Here is a 25,081-nt window from a genome sequence, read left to right as displayed (position 1 = left end):
CATGTTTAAAGAAGTAAGTGTGGAGGCGGCGATGTTAGGAAAAATAGTTTTTAAAATAATATTTAGGTGGAGGACCCCTTTCCTCCCATTCACATATACTTCACATCTCTATTTCCCATTCTATACCACTGACAATCTCTCTTACTTTTGCACAGGCCCATTGCTTCTGTCAAAAGTATTTTTAAAAAATCACATTTCCTCATTTCGTTCAGTTCTGAAAAAGTCATGCCAGACACAAAACATTAAATCTTTCTCTCTGTTTCCACAGCTGCTGCTGGTTCTGCTGAGTTTCTCCAGCATTGTGTTGTCAGATTTCCAGCACCTGCAATATTTTGCCTTGAATGAGCATTCTTTTATTTTTGAAAAACAACTTATTGGAGACTTGAAAGAAAATTGGCTTGACTAAACAGACTCAATCTGCATTGTTGAAAATTCAAACAAAATATTGCAGTTAACTGCCTATCTTCAATAAATGGCGAATTTTCTGTGGCAACATTTCTAAACAATCAGAGACCATGTGCCAAATAGTCAACATGCTCCTCTCATATATTAGCCAGAAATACTTCCAGCTGCACAAACTCACAATGAGATTTTTTTTCTGCTGCAGTGGCAACTGTAGGGTATATGGTGTCTCAATGCTTCCTGAATAACCTAGCTCTGTTTCCGAGCTTTGTGCCCCTATTCCAAAGCTATCCATTGCTGTCCCATGAAGAAAGCCTGTTGTGGTGGAAAACGTGTACCAAACATTACTCCAAGCTTCTATTTACATATTGCCCTTCTTTTACCAATAAAACATCTCACAAGAGCTCTTTCAAGCAAAATATAACACCAAGTCAAGTTAGGTGATGCGAGGCCTGACAAGCTAAAAGTGTGACAAAAGAGAAAGAAAAAGAGCTAGAGGGCCGGTGAGGGCTGAGGGCATGGGAGGATGAAGCCATGGCCTCTAATTATGTAGAGTGACTACAATCAGTGTTGATCAAGAGGACATATTTGGTGGACCACAGATGTCTGTGAGGAATGTGAGATGAGAGGAGACTACAGAGAAGGAATGAAGACATAAACAAACATTCAATTATTGTTGCAGATAACACTAGGGTGTCACAGATGGAGAGACAGGGCAAGAGATTAGGAGGTCTTTGTGGAGACACAAATGCCTTCAGCTCAGTTAAGGGCCTGTTATTGATCACTTTTCAGAGAGCCTCGCTTTTGAGGCAGTTGCGGGGAGTTCAGGAGCACATGGGAAGCCTGGTATGTCACTCTGCTCAGGCCTCAATCAGAAGCAAACAGAGCACTTTCACTCATGGAACCCCTTGCCACATCAGGGGCCCTGCATCAAGTTACTACCGTCTCACAACCCTTTTAGGTACTCTCTTCCCTCAGAGCTCACCTGGCTTCCTCTACTGTGAGCATGCATCCCATATCACTCTGTCTGACCTTACCCTGTTCCTAGACTCCAGGACTCTGAACCTGGAGACAGTTTGCAGTCCCAATCTTGTCCACTGGTGCCACTGGCACTAATGAGACTACAGAACTGCCAGCCAATTTGTTTAGACAGCAGCTTACTGAGGTGCAGCTTCTGTCCGAGTGAGTGATGAAAGTCTAATCTCCAGTCAATTAGCACACCCTGAAGTATGGTTGCATGGCTCCTGTGGTTGGTTGGGGTTGCATTACTCACCTACTCTTTAGGTAACTGCAAAGTCGCCGTAATCTTACCAGACCATAGCGCCGCACTCTTCAGTTGACAGATACAACTGGTGGTGGTTGAACCTAAAGGTCACCATACCTCAGGCAAGGGAAGATTTTGAGTAGGGAGCCCTTCATGGTAACATCAGAGGTGCAGGATTTGAACAGATGCTGTTGGCATACCTCTACATTGCAAACCAGTCTACTGAGCTAACCAGTTTTTTGGGAAGTGGTGTGGGAAATGCCATTGTCTGAAAATGGCTGATGTAAACTGCTGTTCTGGAAATGTACATCTCGTTTGCTCAAATTAAAGATTTGATCATAGAATCCCTACAGTGTGGAAACAGGCCATTCAGCTCAAAAGGTCCACAATTACTGTCTGAACAGCATCACACCCAGACCCATCCCCCTACCTATCATTGTAACCACACATTCCCATGGCTAACACACCTAGCCTGCATTATGGGCAATTTAGTGTGACCAATGCACTTTGCCATCTTTAGACTGGGGGAGGAACCCCATGCAGATATGAAGAGAATGTGCAAACTCCACACAGGCAGTCGCTCAAGGGTGGAATTGAACCCAAGTCCCTGGCGCTGTGAGGCTGCAGTGCTACCCACTGATCCACCATGGTAGCCATAAAACATAAGTGATGTAATAAATTAGAGAAAAATTTTAATGACTTCTTGAAATTTCTGACATTCAATAAGTCTTGAAGGGATAAAGCATTTAACATTAACAAAATTAAAAAAAGATTTCTGTAGTATTTCTTGCATCCAAGTACTATGCTGAATTTGGATGATAAGCTGCAGTCAGTCCTGTAGGGAATTAATTGTGAGGCTCAGCTGTCTGTATAAATATAACTTCTTCATCACTTTGTGCAGTGATATTCTCCCTGGGATACAGTCAGCCCATTAGGCTCTACTTTTAGCTTTTGCTGTTACATGCTTGATCGTTCCCTCTGCCTAGCCAACTTATAAAGATTTTCTAACAAAACTACTACTCAGTCTATGACACGCAAAACCTTTGACTATCTTAGTTTCTATCTGTCGCTTCTGAACAGTGCAAATATTTCAAACTGATTCTATAAACGTGTTTGCTTTTTCTATTTTATTGGAATCAGAGTTGTTCTTCTCATTTTTGTAATGTTAACCTAATCTTATTCTGTTCTAGAGTTCTGTTATTAATATATTGTAATTTATTTTACTGTATATGTTAGATGTCAAGATCTCACAGTAAGAAATTTGTTCTGCTCAGTTAGTACCCTTTATAAGGATAAAAATGTACAAAACTATATAATATTAAACCAACAAATGAGAATTAGCCACAAGAAGAGATAAAGTATAGACAGGAAATTATATGGCCTCTCAAGCTTACTCTACCGTTCAATATGATCATGGCTGGTCATGATCTTTAACTCCACTTTCCCATGCCCACTCCAAATCTTTTAATGTCCCAAGAGAACTAAATATATTCAACTGCTGGAGTGAAGAAATGTTTCCTCATTTCAGTCTTAAATGACCATTGCCTTATCCAGAGAAATTACCTTTTGTATTTTAGATTCCCCAGTGGAAATAATCTCTTGATGTTAAATGCTTTTAGAATCTTATATCTCAGCTTCACATCATAGGAGAAGCCTCCCAACTAAAGGACTAATCTAATCTACCTTTACTGTACAACCACCAATGCAAGTTTAATAGTTGTTAATTGTCAAGACCAAATTTGTGAATATTATTCAAAAGTGTTGTCTCACCAAAGTGCTGTACAATTGTAGCAAGACCTTTCTTATTCCTGCACTCCAAACCCCTTGCAATAAAAGCCAAAATTTGGGGCAGCATAGTGGCTCAGTGGTTAGCACTGCTGCTCCACAGTGTTAGGGGCCTGGGTTTGATTCTACCCTCGGGTGACTGTGTGGAGTTTACACATTCTTCCCCATGTCTGCATGAGTTTCCTCCAGGTATTCCGGTTTCCTCCCACAGCCCAAAGATGTGCAGGCTAGGTGGATTGTTCATAGTGTTCAGGTATGTGTAGATTAGGGGGATGAGTCTGTGTGGGATGCTTTGAGGGTTGATGTGGACTTGTTGGACCAAAGCACCTGCTTCTACACTGTAGGGATTCAATGACTCTGTATGCTATTTGTCTTCCTAATTGCTAGCTCTATCTATAAACTGACTTTGTTCAATAATGATCTCTGTGAACTTTATGTAAGCTCTAGCTAGACGTCAATAGCCTTTATCTTTAATGGAGAGAAAAGGCGAATTCCAGGGAACTTGCTAAAAGAATAAAGCCACAACACTTTGCAGTTTTGAACAAACAGCATCTACCTTACAAGTTCAAACAATTATCAATCAATAAAATATGTACAACTTATTTATAGCATCCAAATAATGTAAACATCGGTAACATACCTTGATTGAACACAGCAAAGCACATGTCAGATAGCAAGTACAATGAAGACAGATTCTGTGGATTTGTCAGTACCTCACTCCCTCATTTTGAACTTGTGCGAACTTCCACAATTTCCCTCCCAATCATAATCAAATGGTGGATAATCAATTCTCATTAAACTTCACAAGGATTACAATTCTTCACTTTGTTGATCTGATCTTGAAATTCCCTCTCAAGATTCAGACCCATTGATCCAACTTTTCTGTGCTGACCAAGTTTCCCAAATGAAACTAGTACATTTGCCTGTGTTTGGTTTGGGTTCACTCTCCTTGACTTCAAAACTGCACTTCAATACTTACTCATAGATACAACTGCATCTTTTCATCTATTGCCAGCTTCACCGGACATGTCCCTGGGTTTCCCTGTGCAGTGCTAATGGGCTTTTCAATCCGTCCTTACCTAGCTGTACTGAAATATAATGCACACAGCCTTCTTCAAGACCCTCATGGCTTCCCCAATATACTGCCAGGAACTTTCTCAGTTCCCCAGGACTTCTTTTGAATCCAGTTCTTGGATGCTTGCTAATTCCTGGGACCTTCAGCTGAGTTTGTTCCAACTGCACAGAACCATCCAATTGCTAACAAAGTGTGAAGCTGGATGAACACAGCAGGCCAAGCAGCATCTCAGGAGCACAAAAGCTGACGTTTCGGGCGTAGACCCTTCTGAGATGCTGCTTGGCCTGCTGTGTTCATCCAGCTCCACACTTTGTTATCTTGGATTCTCCAGCATCTGCAGTTCCCATTATCACCATCCAATTGCTGTTGGCTCCTCTCTTCAGCTGTATTCCCAACACATTTATCTTTTGCTTTCCTACAAATGTTTGTATCTCTGTCTCTGTTTATTCCACCACCTATCCTGGAACTGTTTTTCAGTGACTCCTCCTAAAGTGTTCGGAGTCACTTCTTGAAACCTTTGTGAAGCTCTGACCCTATAATTGGACATAATTGAATGTTGCTCCCTAATTGCTTTTGGAATTCTCCATATTCTTGAATGTTCCAGAGTTAACAGTTTCACAGAATGCTGATTTTCAGTGCAAAGAATGCCTATTAAAAAGAATTCATCATAATTCCCTGTGTTAGCATTAACAAGTCTCAGCATTTAACAAGTTTCACACCTTTAAAAAAATTTCTAGTTTTCTGTTCTTACAACCAATGTGAATAACCTCATACATTCCCACATTATACTCCACTTACACCTTTATCGCATTCACATTATTTGTTTACATCTCTTTAAAACCTCTCTGTATCTAATGGCTTATATTTCCACCTAGATTGAGAATTAAACTTTTATAATTGCTTAAGAAAATACTACTCTTTTCTGAATATCTCCTTGAAGTAGCAGATATTCCACAATGAAAATAACTAATAATTGAAGCTCTCTCAGCTTTTGTTAACTCCAAGCATTGTGGCATTGTGCTTGTTTTTAGGTACGAATATGATAATCAATATTAACATTACCAATATGTTTAAGTGATTCAGATATAAATATTTTAAAGTGAAAATGTCAACAAACAGTACATTAACAATCATCGGAGTGACTTTTGGAGATAGTAGGAACTGCAGATGCTAGAGAATTCGAGGTAACAAAGTGAGGAGCTGGATGAACACAGCTTAGAAGGGTCTAGGCCTAAAACATCAGTTTTCCTGCTCCTCTGATGCTGCTTGGCCTGCTGTGTTCATCCAGCTCTACACCTTCTTATCTCGAAGTGACTTTTGTTTTGCTTTCCTTGCCTTACAATCAATGCTGTTCAATGAAATTAATCCAACACATGAACTTATTCAAAACCTAGTCAAATGCTGCTTGTTGATCAATTTTTTACAAAGCTTGGTTAAAAAATACAAAAAGTACATTATCCTCCCATTCCTTCTTCTCTGGACAGCTTTTCTAAAGATAATCTGCTAACGTTAACAATATCCATCTCAGCAGAGATCATTGTGAAAAGAATACTCATCAAGTTTGGCATTTCAACTCATGACTCCTAGTGGGGTCAATTATTGTGCCTTGATCTTCTGAGTCACTTATGAAAGCTACATTTAATTGTTGCTTTTCTCTAAATAATAAATAAAAACATTCAATGAAAATGATTAAATCTCATGTTGAAGTACAAGAAAGTAATCTGTAAAAATTTTCTGCTTCTCTGATTTTCCTCTCTGATATAGCACTGGCTTCAATTAAAAGCTGCTTGCTGTTAAAATACTGTTAACTAAATAAAATTGGAATTCAACAAAATGTCAGATTTTTTTGTTCTTTTAATTGTATTGAAATTACTTGAAATGGCAAAGCAATATAGTGCGTACTGAGTTAATGTTCTCAGTAGTGTGAGTTTGACAGAATTCAGCATGAAGTTACAATTTCCAATCAATACAAAAAAAAGAAGCCTAAAAGAAATCATCTTGACACAAGGCTCTTGGTATCATTACTTTGGTAGATAAACTCACGCTTTTGGCTATCATGATATTTGGCTTAGGGAATCTTTGATATTGTTATCTGTAGTATGATATAAACTGTCTGATTTTTTAAAATATCATTTATTACAAATTTGGGTTTTAGATTCTGGGTTAGTGAGAGACATGTATTTTTCTGTTCATCTGAAGTTAATAATTAATTTATAAGTATTCCTGTAGCCATGGTGATTTCTGCTAAAACAGGTTTTCATGCATAGTGTTCGAATTACAGCAAACTTTGTTTTAACCTGCACCTTAACAATTGGCAAAAATTAAATACCTCACATACTGCAATCTACCATGATGACTGAGCATTTATGCTGGGGGAGGCGATGGCCGAGTGGTATTATCGCCGGACTGTTTTTCCGGAGACCCATATAATGTTCTGGGGACCCAGGTTCATGGCAAATGGTGGAATTTGAATTCAATAAAATATCTGGAATTCAGAGTATAGTAATGACCTTGAATCCATTGTTGATTGTTAGAAAAACCCATCTGGTTCACTTATGCCCTTAAGGGAAGGAAACTGCCGTCCTCATCTGGTCTAGCCTACATGTGACTCCAGACCGACAGCAATGTGGTTGACTCTGAACTGCCCTCTGGGCAATTAAGGATGGGCAATAAATGCTCACATGCCATGAATAAATAAATGAAAAAAGTGTATAACAATCATAGAAATTACATTTCTATTATTTATTATGTGTTTTTTCAGTAATTTTAGGAGGTGTGTTATATTTTACACATTTTTAGGGGTGTTTTGTTTGGTCAGGGTTTACTGCAGTTACCTGTACCTCCTGATTATGTGGAATATTTGACTACCTGCCATTTTCCTGGTCCCTACTAGTTAATAAAAAGTTTGATTAATCATTTTTTGTGTACATTGGTAAGGCTTTACGACAGAACAAGGTAAACAACTTCCAGTTTAGAAGACCAGGAGAATGTTTTCTTTAAATATAAGCAAAACACTGATAGTTGAGAGAGATTTCAGTTTCAGTTTTACTTTTTTTTGATGTCCTGGTTGTAGACGATTATATAAATCAGTATACCTTAGTAGGGAAGGACATTGTAAAACCAGATTACTTTAGGAAAAAGAGTTAGTGATAACCTTAGATCAGAAGTGTTAGGATAAAACCCTGAAAAGCTTATTAAAGATGCGTATAATCAGGTGGAAGAAGCTATCTGCATTACCAGCTCATAAGTTAGAGTCACAAAGCACTTAAACCTATTGAGGTGATAGAGACAGGGATTCTAGTGTGAGCACTGAATGAGTTATGTATAAGTTGTATCTTTACATACTTTGGACTATTCAATGTTTGGGTACAATGCAAGCGCAGCTGATTTTCATTTCAATATATAAAGCAGTGCTTTTGGGGGTTACACTTTTTCGTGCATGTTTAAAAACCTTTGTGTTAAATACAGATGGTTTAATTTGTTTTTATTTCATCTTCATTTCTTCTATTTCAGTGTTTAAGCAAAATCTGTAGCATTACATGCTTACGTTTCAGGAAGACACCATTTTGTTGAAGCCAAAACAAATCAAAATATGATCTATCAAGCCAGCTTTCAGACATAATATCACCTGAGATCATAACAGCATTAAGAGAAATCTTGAAGATAAAGTTGCTGGCCACTCGTGATCATGGTGCCCGGCTCAAACAGACAAATTAAATTCTCTCTCCTCCTCTTGGCCACAGGCTGTATGTCTGGGTATTTTTATCTGGCAAACAGCTAGAGTTTGATGGAATATTATCCTCTTGTTTCACTGGCTACAGATCCAACATTACTTAAGGAGATCAACCTCCAGAAAGGAGCATTGACTGCCACCTCATCCAGCAGCCTTATTGCTCCGTTCTGTTGGAAACTGCTTAATAATTTTCACTGTCATGAAAACCAAGTTAGGTAAATTGCTGTGAAATAAAGTTGGCTAATTTTAACAAACAGCCAGCCAGCAAAGAGGGAAAGTTAGTATGAAGCTGTAGTGGGTTTTTCATTCAGCCTTGCTTAATTAAGATACTTGTTGAGGCATATACATTCTGTAGTATGTAGGAGCTTGCTTGTCTCTCATACATAATAATGTTCATTGGCTTGTTAAAAGTTTAAATCAGCTTCACAGAACAGTCATTGTGAATGCTTGTTCACAGACCTCAAAAATAAATGTAATTACGATATCAAAACTAATAAAATCTTTTTAAAGTCGGTGTGGTACCAGAGATAGAACAAATAGAGGATGGGACTATTTGGAGTCAGATAGCTTGGGAGATGATAAAGAAAAGGTGATGTAAAAATATGGCCAGAGTGTATATGTCCAATAAACTAATGGAGAAGAGATTGACATCAAAGGTAAGATGTATAACTTAAAGTTTAGATGAAGAACAATGATGCTCCACAAGGTATATGAAATAAATACCTGTGGATATCTACAGCACAAAAATCACCAATAATCTATCCTAATATCCATCGCTGAAAAGTGGTATCATATAAGTGACTGAGGGAATATTAGTTGTAGCTGTTAGTCAAGGATTCTGAAGGAAGACTCTGGTCAAACATTCTTGTGGATTCCATAAATCAAGAAGACTTAAGCATCAAGAACAGGAGAAGTGAAAATTAAAAGAGTTGTTTGTAAATATCAGCCAACTGGCTCAATCTGAACCAGAACTCTCAACATTTCATGTTCATATGTTTTTGCTTTATACCTAATTGTGTTATATTCCAGCTTAAAGTCTTATTGAATTTCAAAATCTCACTATAATTGTTGCACTTGAATCCCGATTGATTCGATAGTCTTACTTAACTTTCTAAGTTTAAATCAGACTTTGAAGGTTAAAATTCTCACAGTCAGAGCTGCAATGTCTACTATCCACAGGATGCACAAAAGCAAATCAACAGTTCCCCTCAAAACTACAACCTCCATCATCTATAAAGACTAGGGCAGCAGGTATATGTTAATGCCATAGCAAATTCACATCTGAATGACTTACCATCCTGACTTGGACAGTTATCACTACTCTTAGCTGAGTCAAAACACTAGCATTTTCAACATAACAGCACCATGGAAGACTGTCACTGTATGGACCATAGTGGGACCTAGAAGAAGACCCATGATCACCCTCACAGGGTGACTACAAGTAGACAAAGAGTGCTGACCTTGCCAATGATGTCCACAACTTGAGAATGAATTTCAAAACCTTCACAGGATGAACATGGAATTAATCAAATTTTAAATAAATAAAGACATTATTTCCTGCTTGTGATGAAACCTCACACTGGTCGTCCTGTTCTATAAGCCAGTTGGAATCTTGGTCGCCATCAAGTAGATTTACTGCCTTTTGGGGCCTGCTTTGTAGAGAAAACCAACACTGAGTAGATGACCAAAGGGAGAAACTGAAGGAACTGTGGATGCTGTAAATAAGAAAAAAAAAACCCAGAAATTACTGGAAAAGCTCAGCAGCATCTGTAAAGAAAAATCAGACTTAACGTTGCGGGTGCGGTGATCCTCCCTCAGAGCTGATGGCAGCTAGGAAAATGTGTATTTTTATGCAGAAGATAGGGTGAGGGAATGCCTCGACCTAGGAGAGTTCAGAACTTAAAGTTATTGAAATTGACATTAAGTCCAGAAGGCTGCAGAATCCCTAAGTGGAAAATGAGATATTGTTCTTCCAGCTTATGTGGAGCTTCACTGGAGCACTGCAGTAAGCCAGAAACAGAAATGTTGGCTGGGGAATAGGGTGGTTTGTTGAAGCGGTAGGCAACTGAAGCTCAGGGTCTTTTTTGCGAGCAGAACGTAGGTGTTCTGTGAAGTGATAACCCAGCCTACACTTTGTTTCCTCAATGTCAAGGAGACCACATTGTGAGCAGCAAATGCAGTAGACTAGATTGTGTAAAGTGCAGGTGAAGTGTAGCTTCACCTCAAAGGAACATTTGGGCCCTTGGATATTGAGGAGGGAAGAGGTAAATGGGCAAGTGTTACGCCTTCGGCAGTTGCAGGGAAAGGTGCCATGGGCCAGTGGGGCAGGGTTGGGGGTGAAGGAAGACTGGACCAGGGTTTCCCAGAGGGAACAGTTGCTGTGGAAGGTGGACAAAGGAGGGGAGGGGAATATGTATCTGGTGGTGGCATCTTGCTGGAGGTGGCAGAAATGGTGGCTAATGTTCTTTTGGATGTGGATGCTAGTGGGATGGAACCCTATCGCTGTTGTGGGAGGGAAGAAAGTGGATGAGGGTGAAAGTGTGAGAGATGGATCGGTCCAGTTGAGGGCCTTATTAGCAATGGCGCTAGGGGATCCTTGAATGAGGAAGAAGGTGGGCATTTTCCTAGACACCATCAATTCTGAGGAAATGTCACCAGACCTGAAATGTTAACTCTGATTTCTCTACCAAAAAGACATTCTTGAACTTAGACACGATGTAGCTTCTTTCATGACAACAGTGTGATATAAGTTATATTGGTGTGATAAATATTGTTACAAAGACTATGAGAAGACCTATCTGATCAGCCTGTCTCCTTCAAGACCTACAGCTGTTCTCCCTGCCCAAGTCATTACAAAATCATCATACTGGGCGGAACTTAATGCAATCTCTAACATTAACCCTTACAGAACCAAATACCTTACATAACATCACTGAGGCCTGTAGAATGGAATAGTTTTTGTGACATTGATTAGCATGAGAAGTTTCACAGAGATGCCTCAAGTTGAAATATAATCAGAATATTACAGCCTAATATTCCTCATAACTCAAGCTGACAGTAAAATTCTATAGAACTGATTTTTTTAGTTTTCATGAATTATGTGATATATCAGTGGCAATATGAAATCTTTTGGTAATTTCACAAAGCAGAGCCTTCTTAAACTAGATCTGAAGAGATTTAGCACAAATGCTAAACTGAAAAGGCTCAAGGGAAATAGGATGATTATTTGAAACGTCTTACTGAACTTAGACAACAAACTATACTTTGAAACATTAACAATATCAAACGTAAAATTGTTCAATAAAATGTTATAGTCATTTTAAAAAAACTTGCATCTTTCATATAAATAGCTCTGTCTTGTATTTGGAATAGGTTTAATGTGTGGGGTAATATTTATTATTATTCCTGTATCTGGTTTAGAGGGTTAGAATTTATTCCTCAAAATCAATCATAGATGCTCATAAAAAAAGCAGATAAAATGCTGAAAACACTGATGTTCCTGCAGACAAGGGGTTTATGATAAGATAATAAATCAAAATTGCTTCCTTGTCAGCGATGCATCAGTCCTATATCTTATCCAATTCTGTGTGTCTGAACGCCATTGCACCTCATTACAATTGAGACAGGAAGCCCTAAGCTTCCCCTAAAACCATATAAGGGGCTTGGAATCTGCTTTGGGATTCACTATGCATGAGTAGAATTGAAAGCTAGGAGGCTGAAGTCCTCAGCTGGAATCACAGTTGTCATACTTCTAAAAATAAACCATTCTGAGTGGTTTCTCTCAGACTTTCACTTTGTCTTGAACTTTAAATTGGAGAACTAAGTTTGATAAGAGGGGTAAATAAAAAGAGATGCATTCTCTAATTAGCCTAACATCTAGTTTTGGATAAGTATTCAAATCAATTATTAACGAAATAACAACAGAACCTTTGGAAAATCATAGTCGAACCAAGCAGAGTCAGCGTGGGCTTCATGAAGGGAAATTATGTCTGACTAATTTCTTAAGAGTTTTTCATATGGATAGAAGGGAAACAGTAGATATGTTCCAATCAGGCTTCCCCAAGGGGTTTAACAAAGTACCTCACAAAGGTTGTTGCGAGATATGAGCTCATGGTGCTGGAGGTAATACTTTGGCACAGATAGAGAATTGGCTACTGGGTAGGAAACAATAGGTGGTGACATGGGGTTGTTTCTCAGGTTGGCAACCTGTGACCAATGGGGTTCCACAGGATCAGTGTTGGGAAGATAACTGTTTAATATATATATTAATGACATGGAAAAAGGAAGTGAATGTACTGGAGCCAAATTTGCAGACAACTCAAAAATAGGTCGAAAGGCAGCTTGTGCGAGAGGTATATACAGTTTTTCTGAGAGATATTGATAGGTTAATCACCTGGATAAAAAGTTGGCAAATACAGTAAGATGTGGGAAATATGAAGTTGCCCATTTGGGAAGGGAGAACAAAAGAACAGTATTATTTACATGGGAAAAAAAAGCTGCAGAAAGCTGCAACACAAACAAACCTGGGGGTACTTGTGCACAAAACACAGAATGCTAGTGTGTAGGTAATTAGGAAGGCCAATGAAATGTTGGCTGTTGGAGTGTCTTGGAGTATAAGAGTAAGGAACTCTTACAGCAACTGTAAAAGATGCTGGTGAGACAATACCTGGAGTACAGTGAGCAGTTTTGATCCCCTTATTTAATGAAAGATATCATTTCATTGGAAGCAGTACAGAGAAGGTTCACTAGTACGGTCTTGGTTTGGAGGGATTGTCTTATGTGAAAAGGTTGAGACTCTACTCATTTTGGAGTTTGGATGAATGAGAGGTGATCTCACTGAAATAATATAGGATTATTAAGGAGATCAACAGGCTAAATGCTGAGAGGATGGTTCCCCTTGTGGGAGAGTCGAGGACCAGAGGGCACAGTGTCAGAATAAGGGGGTGCCAATTTAAGACTGAGATAAGGATGAATTTTGTCTCTCAGAGGGTTGGGAGTCTTTGGAACACCCTGACTTTGAACTCCCTGTGGGAAGAATCCTTGTGGATAGTTACAGATGAGATAGATAGATTTTTGATCAGTAGGCAAATCAAGTGTTATGCGGAAAACACTGGAAAATGGGTGTGAGAAATGTCAGATCAGCCATGATTTTGCTGAATGGCAGAGCAGGCTCAAGGGGCTGAGTGGCCTACTCCTATTGCTTTTTCTTATTGTCTTAAGCCAAAAAGACTATTCAGCCCACTACATCTAGGTTGACTCAGTTCTGGAATGAAGTTGACTGATAAAATCACACCAATGTTATTATAGACCCAACTCAACTAATAATGATTCTTTCTGGGATATTTCTGTATCAAGTTATCATCAATGACCAAATGAGTGGATTGTGCAAAACCCCAGACTGCTGTAAATAGTACATTTGATCAAGACAAAGACACTGCATAATTATCCTGCAGGCAAAGAATAATTCATAACAACTTTATGGCAATGACTTCACTTCATTAATGAATAAATGAAGTGAGGCAATTGCTATAGCTATATGTCAAAGTTATTGTTAGCGAAACAAGTGCGTAACTACTATACAACCTCATAAATAGAATTTTAAAAATGGCAAAGTAATAACTTGTTCAGAGACTAAAGTTTTAAGCATAAATTATCGCGCAGTAATTCCGTAAATAAATGTTAACATAGTAATGTTACAGAAACAAAACAAAGATAAAAAGTTAATATGTTTACCCAACATCCTTTAGTACATTATTTTAGTGGAGGTATTATTTGAAATGAGTTATTGGACACATGAATACAACAGAAAATTGCTAAAAACAAGCAAATAACTGGAGAAACTCAGCAGGTCTGGCAACATATGTGGAGAGAAGGCAGTGTCAACATACAGGGTGCGATGATCCTTCTTAAGACCTGATTGTAGCTAGGTTAGTACATTTGCTGAAGACTAGTGGAGGATGTTGGGGAAGTGTAAATGATAGGTGCAGATGGAATGCACAGAAAGAGGTAATGGTGAGTTGGGGAGAATGAAAATGTGATAATGGGGACTGTAGTGATTGGAACCAGGTGAAGTTCATTGACCACGCGATCCTTGTTTGTGCTTGTTAACCTGGGCAAATCAGGAACGTCTGTCTGACCAATATAAATGGGGATTTAGAATCTCCTCAGTTCAGGGGACTGACTCTGAGCTGGCTGGCCACAACCAGTGTACTGTGCAGAAGTAAAATAATGGATGACTTGGTGATAGGATACTGGTCTCTATGTGGTTATTTGCCGGACCATTAGTGGTGAAAATGGATTGGTTGTGGTGAAAGCAGTCTATGTGATGACAAGGCTTGGTCTGTGAGTGTCAGGGAAGGACATGGAAGAAGATGTTCAGGTTTTAAAATTTGATATTGAGTCCTGAAGGCTGCAGGGTCCCCAAACAGAAAATGAGATAAACATTAAATCTTGTCCTTTAGTCCATCTTCTGTCTCATATTATTGATAAAACAATCCTTTGAACTTTTTGAGAGGACAAATCAATTAAAATATCTTGAGCAATTAAAAAGTATAAAAAAAATGCAGATAGAACTATTTATTCCTTCCTATTACTGACTGACATGGTTCAGAAGAAGTGACTAAAAGTTATTTGAATAGATACGTTTTATAAGTGAATTCAGTCAGGCTCTTAGTTTGAGTAACTTTCAACTTTAAACTGAGATATTCCATTCTAACATTGCTGCCTTTGCCTGTCAGTGATGTTTATGGCAAGACTGATGATTCTTTTTACTTCAATGATGAAATTATAAGTCATAAACTATCCTCATTCCTACTGGGTTTCAATTTAAAAAGTCCTCCTTATCTCTACCTCCCTGTGTCTTCACTATGTTAAAAACAAAGCAATACAAAGTGACCTATCGCAGCTTAACCTTCCAGCAACTCAAACATTGCAACTTCTCACTATGCCAAAAAAAAAATTTTATTTTCCATAGATTGTTCAGTGAAATTCTTCTTGGTGATAATAGAATTATAATTAGATACTGTGAGGAGATTTTCTAAGCTGAAAAGCATTTATGCTCTTCCTCGAAGAATTTGTTACCCCATTTCCTAACACACCAAGTTCCTTTCTCTGTTCTGTCATTAATTTATGATTCCCAAATTTGCAGCATTTGAAATTTAAAGATCTCAAAATTATATTCAATTCTCTCCATGGCTTTGTTCCTTCCTATCTCTGTAACTTTTTCCACCCAGATAATCCTCAGAACCACTCCGCAAATTCTGACCTCTCGCAGCTCCCTGACCTTCAATGTGCCATTCCCTACTGTGCTTTCAGCAGTCTAAACCATCAACTCCAAAATTAACACCCTAAACATTTCAACCTCTTTACTTGTGTCTGTGCCCTCCTTTAAGATGGTCCTTACAATCAACCTTTCTTTTTCAAAGATTTTAGATACCAATCTAATATCTCCTTGTGTAGTTCAGCTTCAAATTTGATTAGAAAGTGCTCCTACAAACGGACCTAGTATTCTACCATATTCAAAGCACTATGATATATAAATACAAATTTTGTTATTGTGTTTGTTAATATTGATGCACCAAGAATGAGTAGCCTTGCAAACAATTAACGTGTTTTGATTTAGTTGCACAAATTACACATAAAATTTGCACAATGACTCATCTGGAAGATCTTTCACTGTATATAGCATTAATCCTTGGTTGGTCATTTATGAACATCCCAAATCGTTGGCATCCAGTAGCAGCATAAAGTTTTGATAGACAGTCGCAACTGGATTGAAGAAATGGTTTGGACTTGTGACAGGGCTGATCGAATGATTCCTTGCAATTCCTTTGTGGCCATCTGATTACAGACTTACATTTGGTGAGTTGTGCTCACTTCAGTAGATGATCAATCTGAAGCCAATAGAGAGATGGCATTGAAGAGCACTTCAGGGGGTACAAAGAGGTAGAGAAAGGATAAGTGAGAAACTGTGAAATTGTCCATTTTGGCCAGAAGAAAGAAAAATCAGCAAAATATCTAAAAAGTAAGAGTTTACGGAATTCAGAAATGTAGAGAAATAAGGGTTAATTAATGCGTGAATCACAAAATTAATTAGGAAAGCTGATAGAATGTTCTTATGAGGGCAATTAAACACAAAGATAGGTATTAAAAAGCAAAAAGTGCTAGAGAAACTCAGAAACTGAGTTAACATTTTGTGTCCAATGTAGCTGCTTTTGGACTCAATATGTTAACTCTTTTCCTCTCTCCACAGATGCTGCCAAACCTGCTAAGTTTCTCTAGCACTTGTGCTTATACTTAATATCTCCAGAATCCACAATAGTTTGTTTTTATTTGAAGTTTACAATTCAGTTTGATAGGGCACTCTTGAGATCACAGCAGGACGTTTGCGCACAGTATTGGTCATCTTATTTAAGATACAAATGTGCTGGAGACAATTCAGAGAACAATTACTATTCCAATACCCAGATTGAGCAGTTAGTCTTATGAGGTAAGGTTTGATGAGCTAGACTTGCATCCACTTAGAACAGAAAGCAACTATTTGATTGAAATGTGTATGATCCTGTGGGAACTTGGGAGGATGATGCGAATGTAGAAGAGACGTTTCCTCTTGTGGGACAATCTCAAACTACAGACCATTGTCAAAAATAAGGACGTGACGATTGAAAACAGAGAATATAAAGATACAGAGAATGTTTTTCTCACAGAGGGGCTTCAGTTTGAACTTTCTTCCTCAAAAGCGTGTGGGAACAGAGTCTTTGAATAATTTTAAGGCAGTGATAGATGGATCTTGGATGAGAAAGGGGGGGGGGTGAAAAGTTATTGGGAGCAGATCAGAATATGGAGGACTCAGATCAGCCAGGATCCTATGAATGACACAAAAGGCTTAAGGGGCTATTCTGCTCCTAATTTGTATGTTCATATTAAATATGGTTCCTTGGTAGCACACTTTGCCAAATGAGAAGTGAATGATCTATGTCTTGCTGCAAGGTAGCGCAGATGCAACTTCTTTTTGCAGATCCTCATAATATAACCATTATTAATGATTCCTTCTTCCCAGATACTACCTTTCTTGCTGTCAAACCTTCTTGTCCGCAGCTTCCTGTCTTCACAAATTATGCTCCATTTCCAACTCTTCCTTTCCTCTGGAAATTTTATGAATGATTGTCACCGCCAAAATCCAATGTTCTTTCTTTCCTGACACACTGTTTGAATCCATCCCAAGCCTTAATCAAAGTTACAATTGACATACCACAGTGGCTCAGAGGTTAGTGCTGCTGCATCATTACACCAAGGACATGGGTTTGGTTCCAGCCTTAGGTGGCATTGGGTGTGAAGTTTGCACATTCTCCCTGTGTCTGCGTGGGTTTCCTCTGGATGCTTCAGTTTCCTCCCACAGTCCAAAGATGTGGATTGGCCATGCTAAATGGCACAATAGTGTTCAGTGATGTACAAGCTAGATATGGTAAATATGGGGATAGGATGGAATGCTCTTCAGAGGGTTAGTGAAGACTTGATTGCCTGAATGGTCATTCTATGACTATGAGTCAGAGGGTTAGTGAAGACTTGATTGCCTGAATGGTCATTCTATGACTATGAGTCAGAGGGTTAGTGAAGACTTGATTGCCTGAATGGTCATTCTATGACTATGAGTCAGAGGGTTAGTGAAGACTTGATTGCCTGAATGGTCATTCTATGACTATGAGCAAGGTGCACTATCCCTCTTTGTCTTGCTCAACTTGCCCATAGGCAAAAACAACTTCCCAACTTGTCCAACACTCAATGAAGAGTCATCTAGACTTGAAATGTTGGCTTGTTTTCTCTCCATGGATGCTGCCTGACCTGCTGTGATGTCTAGCATTTTTTTGTTTTCAGTACTATTCCTCTGTTACCCAGTTCAACTGGAATACTCTTGCTTCATTCAACACTTACTTAACCAAATTTAAAACATCTCCAAAGATGACACCCTTTCCCCTTTCTACACTAGGTCCTGCTCACTAATCACATCTCTCTTTATAGATCTTATTGTCTTAGTCCTTCTGGCCTCAACTTAAAATTCTCAATCTTAAGTTTAAAATCACTTCCTAACCTTACCCCTTCCAGCTATTAAAACCTCCTCACATCATACACCTGCCCCAGCCTAGCCTGAACTCATAGTTTTCAGTCTAGACATAGTCTGCTTTCTCTACCCCTCCAACAGCAGCTGTTTTCAGAAAACTAGACCCTTGATTCTGCAACTCCTTCAATCCCTCTAGTTCAAGACCATTCTTAAATCCAGCTCTATATTCAACTTCTTAGGCACGCCTCTATGTTTCAGTAGTTTGAATATGTATTCTGTACCATATGGTCCATGGAGCACTTTAAACCATTTTGTTACTTAGAGTCATACCTACATATAGCATTCTAACAGGCCTTTGGCCCAGCACAACTTATGTTCACAGTTAATAGACATATTTTGATCATTAATGTTTCAGGGGAAATACTAACAGCGATACACTCTCTAAGTATCTTGGTTTTCTCTCCAGTTCTGCTCACCTATCTGTTTAATTTTGCCATTGTTGTGACTCTTATAGCTAGATACCTCCTGAAGTAAAATTAAGATCAGATGCCTAAATGTGATTATTTTCCAGTAACCTTCCAAAGTTTTTATTCCATTCTTACATTGCAAGGTCTACCCCTTTGCTTTTTAACAGCAACGCCAAGGAGACAAAACTCAGGCAGGGAACTGTAAAACATGTAACCAGTTACAACAACTCACAATCGGGTTTCCAGGCGCTCTCATCTCTCAAGTGTTGATGGTAAATTGAACTATAAAATGCCTCTTGTGAAAGATCAGAAACGGTCTGCATCAGGTGCTGATGCTTTATTCGGCCGGTCACTAGGGACCCGTTCACTGTCGGGCCGAATGCTTCCATGTAAGGAATATTCCTGCCGGCTGCTTCCAGATTCGGGGTGGGGGGGGAGGGGGTTTCGCTGTAATCTCAAACCCTCAAGACGACCCACTATAAAAACGGCAGCCCAGGACATACACGCGCATACACACATTTTTGCAGGGATCACGGGCAAGCATGGTGAGTGTGTGCTGTTCTGGAATTACTTTCTTTTTCGCTCCACGGTGAGTTGTGTCTGGTGGAAGTGATTCTAACTCTTCTGCCTTTTTGTCCCTCATTCGTTCGGTCCTGCAGTCGAGCAGAAAAACGAAAAAGAAGGAGGGCGGTGCCAAACGGGCTCAGAGAGCTTCATCCAATGTCTTTTCCAGCTTTGAGCAAACGCAAATCCAGGAATTCAAGGAAGTAAGTAACTCTCTGTTGGAGTGTGATGTCCAGAGAGTAGGGCACGTCAGAGTGAAGAGAAAGCTGAGAGAGAAAAACTGTGGGGGTGAATGACTAAAAATGTGAATTCACTGCGAAGGAAAGGGGCAAGAAAGGAACTAGGAGGCAAGAGAGAAATGTAGATGTTATCAGAGCCAGCACACACACCCCTCACCGTGCTTCACATATATGTAAATATAATCTTTCCAAGTTAGAAATGGCTTGGATTTCTTCGCTGAAGAGTCAAACATCTATGTCTGTTTAATCACGTGCTAATGTGCAGAACCCCTCTGCCTCAGTACTAGATATATAAAAGATATTTTATGAATAAAGTATATTTTGAAATAAGAAGTGGATTTTAAAAATATACCTATTTCAAATCTTCAGCAACCCAGTATTTAGTTTTTAATAAACCTTTTACTAACATCCTGATGTTCAGTGCATTCTATTTTATATCATTAATTTCAGTTTGAAAAAATAGGAACAGCAATAGTGATAGGTGTAATTATTGAAAAACATGAGTCTAAACATAAAACAGACTGTGAAAGGAATCCACTTCAACCTGTCTCTGTCATAAAAGGAATGCTGCAGACGTTGGAGGTCTGAAACAAGCGCAGAGAATGTTGGAGAAACTCAGCGGGTCTGACGGCATCTGTGGAGAGAGAAATAAAGTTAACATCTCAGTACACAACCTTCAAGGCTCTGGGGAAAGTGCTGAAAAGTGGAACTCGGATACTTTGTCGGCAGAGACTTGCTGAGTCGAATGACCTTTTCTGAACTGTGTATCTCTGTGATTCTGCGACTTTTCTTAAAAATTAATCTACGCTGTCTCAGGATCAGCCTGACGATTCCACATTAGTTGCTAAATGTTCGTCATTGCAAATGAAATGTGTTTGGCACACAATAAATACGTTGCAAATGTTAATGTATGATATTTATGCAAACTGGTCATGTTGTATTTTTACATGGGGTTCTGCTATGCATATTGACTTCGTTGTTCATGACCACCAGAGGAAAGAAATTAATACTGCAAGTAAAATGGCTCCGGAAGATGTAAGGGAAAGCATTTGATGCAAGGAAATAGCTCTTGGCAGGCCAGTATATGCAGTTTTTGATTCTTTTTTCCCCTTCTTTCTCAGGCCTTTACTTTGATCGATCAGAACAGGGATGGCTTCATTGACAAAGAGGATCTGAAAGACACTTATGCATCCTTAGGTAAATCCAAAACTGATCAAAGTCGTGTTTGTTCTTGAGGAATGTGCACTTGATGTGACAGTTCAAATTCATCAATTGCCTTTTTGTGAAATTTGAACCCACATTCTCAGAACATTAATCTGAGTCCCTCTTTTGCCTATTTAGTGACATTACCACTCCACCACCATCTCCCCATTTTGAAGCTGGGTTAACATTACTGCAGAAAGTATGTGGTATGGTACCCAAGCAGCAAAAAAATATTTATGTGGAGCTGGTTGAGGGATGGATGCTGACCGTGATATCCTGAGAATACTGTGCTCCTCTTTGAAGAATACAGTGTTTAACATTATTTCGGCTATTGAAATGCACGTGACCTTGGTTTAACATCATGTCCAAATAAAATCTTCAGCAGTTTAAGCAATTATCTATTATTTTAAAAAATGGAACTGGTAGAAGGAAATCAGGAACTACAAACAGGTTACCTGTTACAGGGACTCTTCTTAAGGAAGTACAGAGTATTAGTCCACAGTTATAACACTGTGTTGATCACATCACAGTTTGCTGTGGTCAACAACAAGAAAAGATTTGTACACAGCAGAAAGAGAACGAAACAAAACTAATCCCAGATGTAAATAGAATTTACTATGAGTCTACAAGGAATACATTTAGGAGCAAAGTACATTCAAATAATTGAACAATATTACTGACATTATCTCAGGCAAATTAGGAACCAAACATCAGAGGTAGATACAGAAGTTTGTAGAAAACAATTTATGGGAAATGTGCACAGGCAAATAATATGCTTATATTGGGAGCCATTACTGTGAATGCCACTGATAAGTCTAATTAAGAATTCAGGGGAAGTGTCTTGACTGGGAACATGGTTAAGGTGAGTATTTAGCTTGCTCAAAAATGCTGCATTGGGAGAACCAGGAGAGGATTCACTTTACAAGTCTCATCAAATCTCTGACTTTTTTTCTTTTCAGGCAAACTCCATGTCAAAGATGATGAATTAGAATCCATGTTACGTGAAGCTACTGGTCCAATTAACTTCACCATGTTTTTAAATCTATTTGGAGAAAAGTTACATGGTATGTTTTTAACCACTTTGTCCTTTTCACTCCTTTCCTTGTGAACCGTGACCAAACTATGATTTATTTCATTTATCACAGGGTCTGATCCAGAAGAGGTGATGTTAAATGCATTTAAAATGTTCGATCCCGAAGCTAAAGGACACATCAACAAAGATGAGTATGTGCAATTTCTACTGTTCTGGTATTTTTGCTGCTTCTTTGAAGTTTTAGTATTGCTTTTATTGTGCACCTTCTGATGCTTCATTTGTGTTTTTATTTCCCCCTGCAGACTAAAGCATATGCTGATGACTCAAGCTGACAAATTCACTGCTGCAGAGGTTTGTATAAGGACTGAACTTAAGGCCTTTTCTTTGACAGATAATAGCTGCTCTTATACTTTCAACCTGAAGCAGTACCATGCATGATGAGTTGAATGTAACATGTACATGACAGTCTGTCCACATTCCAACCCTACAATGGGTCAAGTTTTGCACATTCTATAATGTGAACTTCCATCAAGCAAATAGCCTTCAGTAATTCAAATGCAATGTTTGTTGTTAAATTATGCATGAAAATAATGGTGATTACATCAGCTCTGGTAGAGATTTATAAAAAATGCATGTTAATAATTACTTCAGGTATGTATGAACTATATACATCTTTATAATACCTACTGCAATCAGTTTTCACATGACCTATTACATCCTTTGATATATTTGGTCAAGTTGTCTGTACCAATCCAGGTTGTGTCTGCATGGATACCCAATTTCTTTATAATAATGCAGTGTTTTTTCTGTACCCAAAGCAAGTTACAATTTAAATGTATAAAACTATGCCTAAGATCTGTCTATCCCTTTCTTTTTTCTCTCTCTCTTTTCATCTACTGTAGGTGGACCAGATGTTTCAGTCTTCCCCAATTGATGCAGCAGGCAACTTGGATTACAAATCTCTCTGCTACATCATCACACATGGTGAAGAAAAGGAAGAGTGAATGGGACGTAATACTAGTTATTGGGCTGCTCAGATCTTTGCATTTCTCCTTTATTATCAAGTTACATCAACAAGTGAATAAAATCACATTGTAAATAGACCATGCATCTGGCAGTTTATGTACTTCCCAATACCCATGACCTCAACGCGAATACACTTTAATGACATTGTACTTTATGCATGTGATAATCCTGAAAGTTCAAAGGCAGTATTGTACTAAACAAAACTGAATTATTCTAATTATTTAAAACCAACAACATACATAACACTTACACGAGTTCTTAATGTTAAAACAAATTGAGTTACTACATGACTTGAATTAATTGAATCAAGCAATTAGAGGTAAAATGCATGGAATGGGATAACTCGGGAGTTTACAGGCCTTGTGTATTTTCTGAATGTAACTTGCAATTGCCATGATAAATAGTTGCGATTGAGTGGTCCTCCATATCTGTACTTGGCAGTTAAGGAAAATCCTGAAATCCAAATAAATAGTGTGTGATTAGGGGAATCAGTGGAACTGGAACTTTACACACTGGAAGACCCTGGGTCTCCATTTAATGTTTGAGATTATAATGGATTTGGGCTTCAAGTGAAGACCTGAGATGGGTTTGAAAGTTGCAAAAGCGTTTTTGACTCTGCACGGTACCTTCGCAAAAGTAGCTGACCCCAGATCACAGAAGGTCAATTTACTGAACTATTTTCTTGATGTTTGCACTTCCATTGCAAATGAGAAGGTATTAAGAGCACCACATGAACCACACCTCTGATGTCTTTTCATCTGTGGATGTTGGAAAGGGAAAGGGGCTCACCAGATCCCTTCTCCAAATTGGTACCGTGTGGGTGTCACTCCAACATTGCAGATGCTCCTGTGTTTAAAATTTGTATTTTCCTTTTTGAGTTCAGAACACAACAAGACCTTGATCAAATGGGCCAAGGAGTAGCAGAGGCAGTTTAATTTAGGTAAATGTGAGGTGTTGCATTTTGGTAAGGCAAACCAAAGTTTTTGGTAAGGCAAACCAATGCAGGTCTCATTAAGTTAATGGTTGATCCCTGGGGAATGTTATGGAACAAAGAGACCAACAGGCACTGGTGAATAGTTCCTCAAAAATGGAGTCACAGGTTGACAGGATGGTGAAGAAGGCATTTGGCATGCTTGCCTTCATTGATAAGAACATTGAATGTAAGAGTTGGGATGTCATGTTGCTGAAACACAGGACATTGGTGAGGCCACTTACAAAATACTGCATACAATTCTGGACTCCTTTCCACAGGAAGAATGTTGTTAAACTTGAGAAAAGATTTACAATTATGTTCCCAGGACTGGTGGATTTGAGCTACGGGGACAGGCTAAATAGACAAGGGCCTTTCTTCCCTGGAGCGTCAGAAGGCTGACCTTATAGAGGTTTATAAAATTATTAGCGGCATGAATAGTGCGAATAGCCAAGGTCTTTTTCCCAGAGTAGAAGAGTCCAAAACTAAAGGACATAAGTTTAACGTGAAAGGGAGAAGATTTAAAAAGGACGTGAGGGGTAATGTTTTCATACAGAGTGTGGTGCATGTATAGAACGAGCTGCCGGAGGAAGTGTGGAGATAGGTACAGCTGCAACATTTTAAAGGCATCTGAATGGGTATGCGAATAGGAAGTGTTTCGAGGGCTATGGACGAAATGCTGGCAATGGGAGTAGGTCAGATTGGGAAATCTGGTTAGCATGGACGAGTTGGACAGAAGGGTCTGTTCCTCTGCTGTATGACTCCATGAATCTATGATAACTTTGGTATATATCACAAGGCTTTAATGCTGCTGGTAGTATTGGGCAGTGCTGAACTTAACCAACTCCTTGCAAGAATTGTTTGAATCCTTTACAACAGAGGGCAGTGAAAGCTGCCTCACTGAGTATATTCAAGGTGGCAAGCGATGCATTTCTGAATATCACAGAGCAAGGAGTATGGTAATCACTCAGGGAAATGGTTTCAAGGTAGATGGTCAGCTATAATCTAGAGTGGCAGATTGGGTTTTGGCCAAATGGCTTATTCCTACTCCTATGTTCTTATGCATGTGTCTATTTCTGAGAGTGGGCATGCGTAAATTAGTGTGGTTGGTATGTCAGCATCAAATTATAAAATGACTCAATTTGCATATTTTGCAAATTCAAGATGCTCTGAAATGCTTAGAGATTGCATTCTTTTTGAAACATAGCAAGTGTTGTAGGAAATGCAGCAGCCAGTTTGTTCATAGCAAGTTGCTACAAACTG

At 38.8% G+C, this 25,081-nt stretch overlaps 1 protein-coding gene across 1 annotated transcript; it reads left to right on the top strand.

The window, feature by feature from the left end:
• Positions 1-19,235: 19,235 nt before the first annotated feature.
• Positions 19,236-22,926, top strand: LOC125457095 (myosin light chain 5-like). The gene is made up of 7 exons (XM_048540817.1): positions 19,236-19,328; positions 19,443-19,550; positions 20,708-20,783; positions 21,749-21,853; positions 21,935-22,013; positions 22,125-22,173; positions 22,725-22,926. The coding sequence occupies exons 1-7, from the start codon at positions 19,326-19,328 to the stop codon at positions 22,824-22,826; spliced, it is 522 nt and encodes a 173-aa protein (XP_048396774.1). The 5' UTR covers positions 19,236-19,325; the 3' UTR covers positions 22,827-22,926.
• The last annotated feature ends 2,155 nt before the right edge of the window (positions 22,927-25,081 follow it).

This window comes from Stegostoma tigrinum, chromosome 1 (genome assembly GCF_030684315.1).
Source record: "Stegostoma tigrinum isolate sSteTig4 chromosome 1, sSteTig4.hap1, whole genome shotgun sequence".
Classification (NCBI taxonomy): domain Eukaryota; kingdom Metazoa; phylum Chordata; class Chondrichthyes; order Orectolobiformes; family Stegostomatidae; genus Stegostoma; species Stegostoma tigrinum.
The sequence above is the reverse complement of the archived record's forward strand: the minus strand, read 5'-3'. Positions and strand labels throughout refer to the sequence as shown.

Coding starts and splice junctions, on each gene's coding strand:
- LOC125457095 (XM_048540817.1), top strand. Junction 19,551..20,707: donor AAATCCAGGAATTCAAGGAA/GTAAGTAACTCT, acceptor CTTCTTTCTCAG/GCCTTTACTTTGATCGATCA. Junction 22,174..22,724: donor ACAAATTCACTGCTGCAGAG/GTTTGTATAAGG, acceptor CATCTACTGTAG/GTGGACCAGATGTTTCAGTC.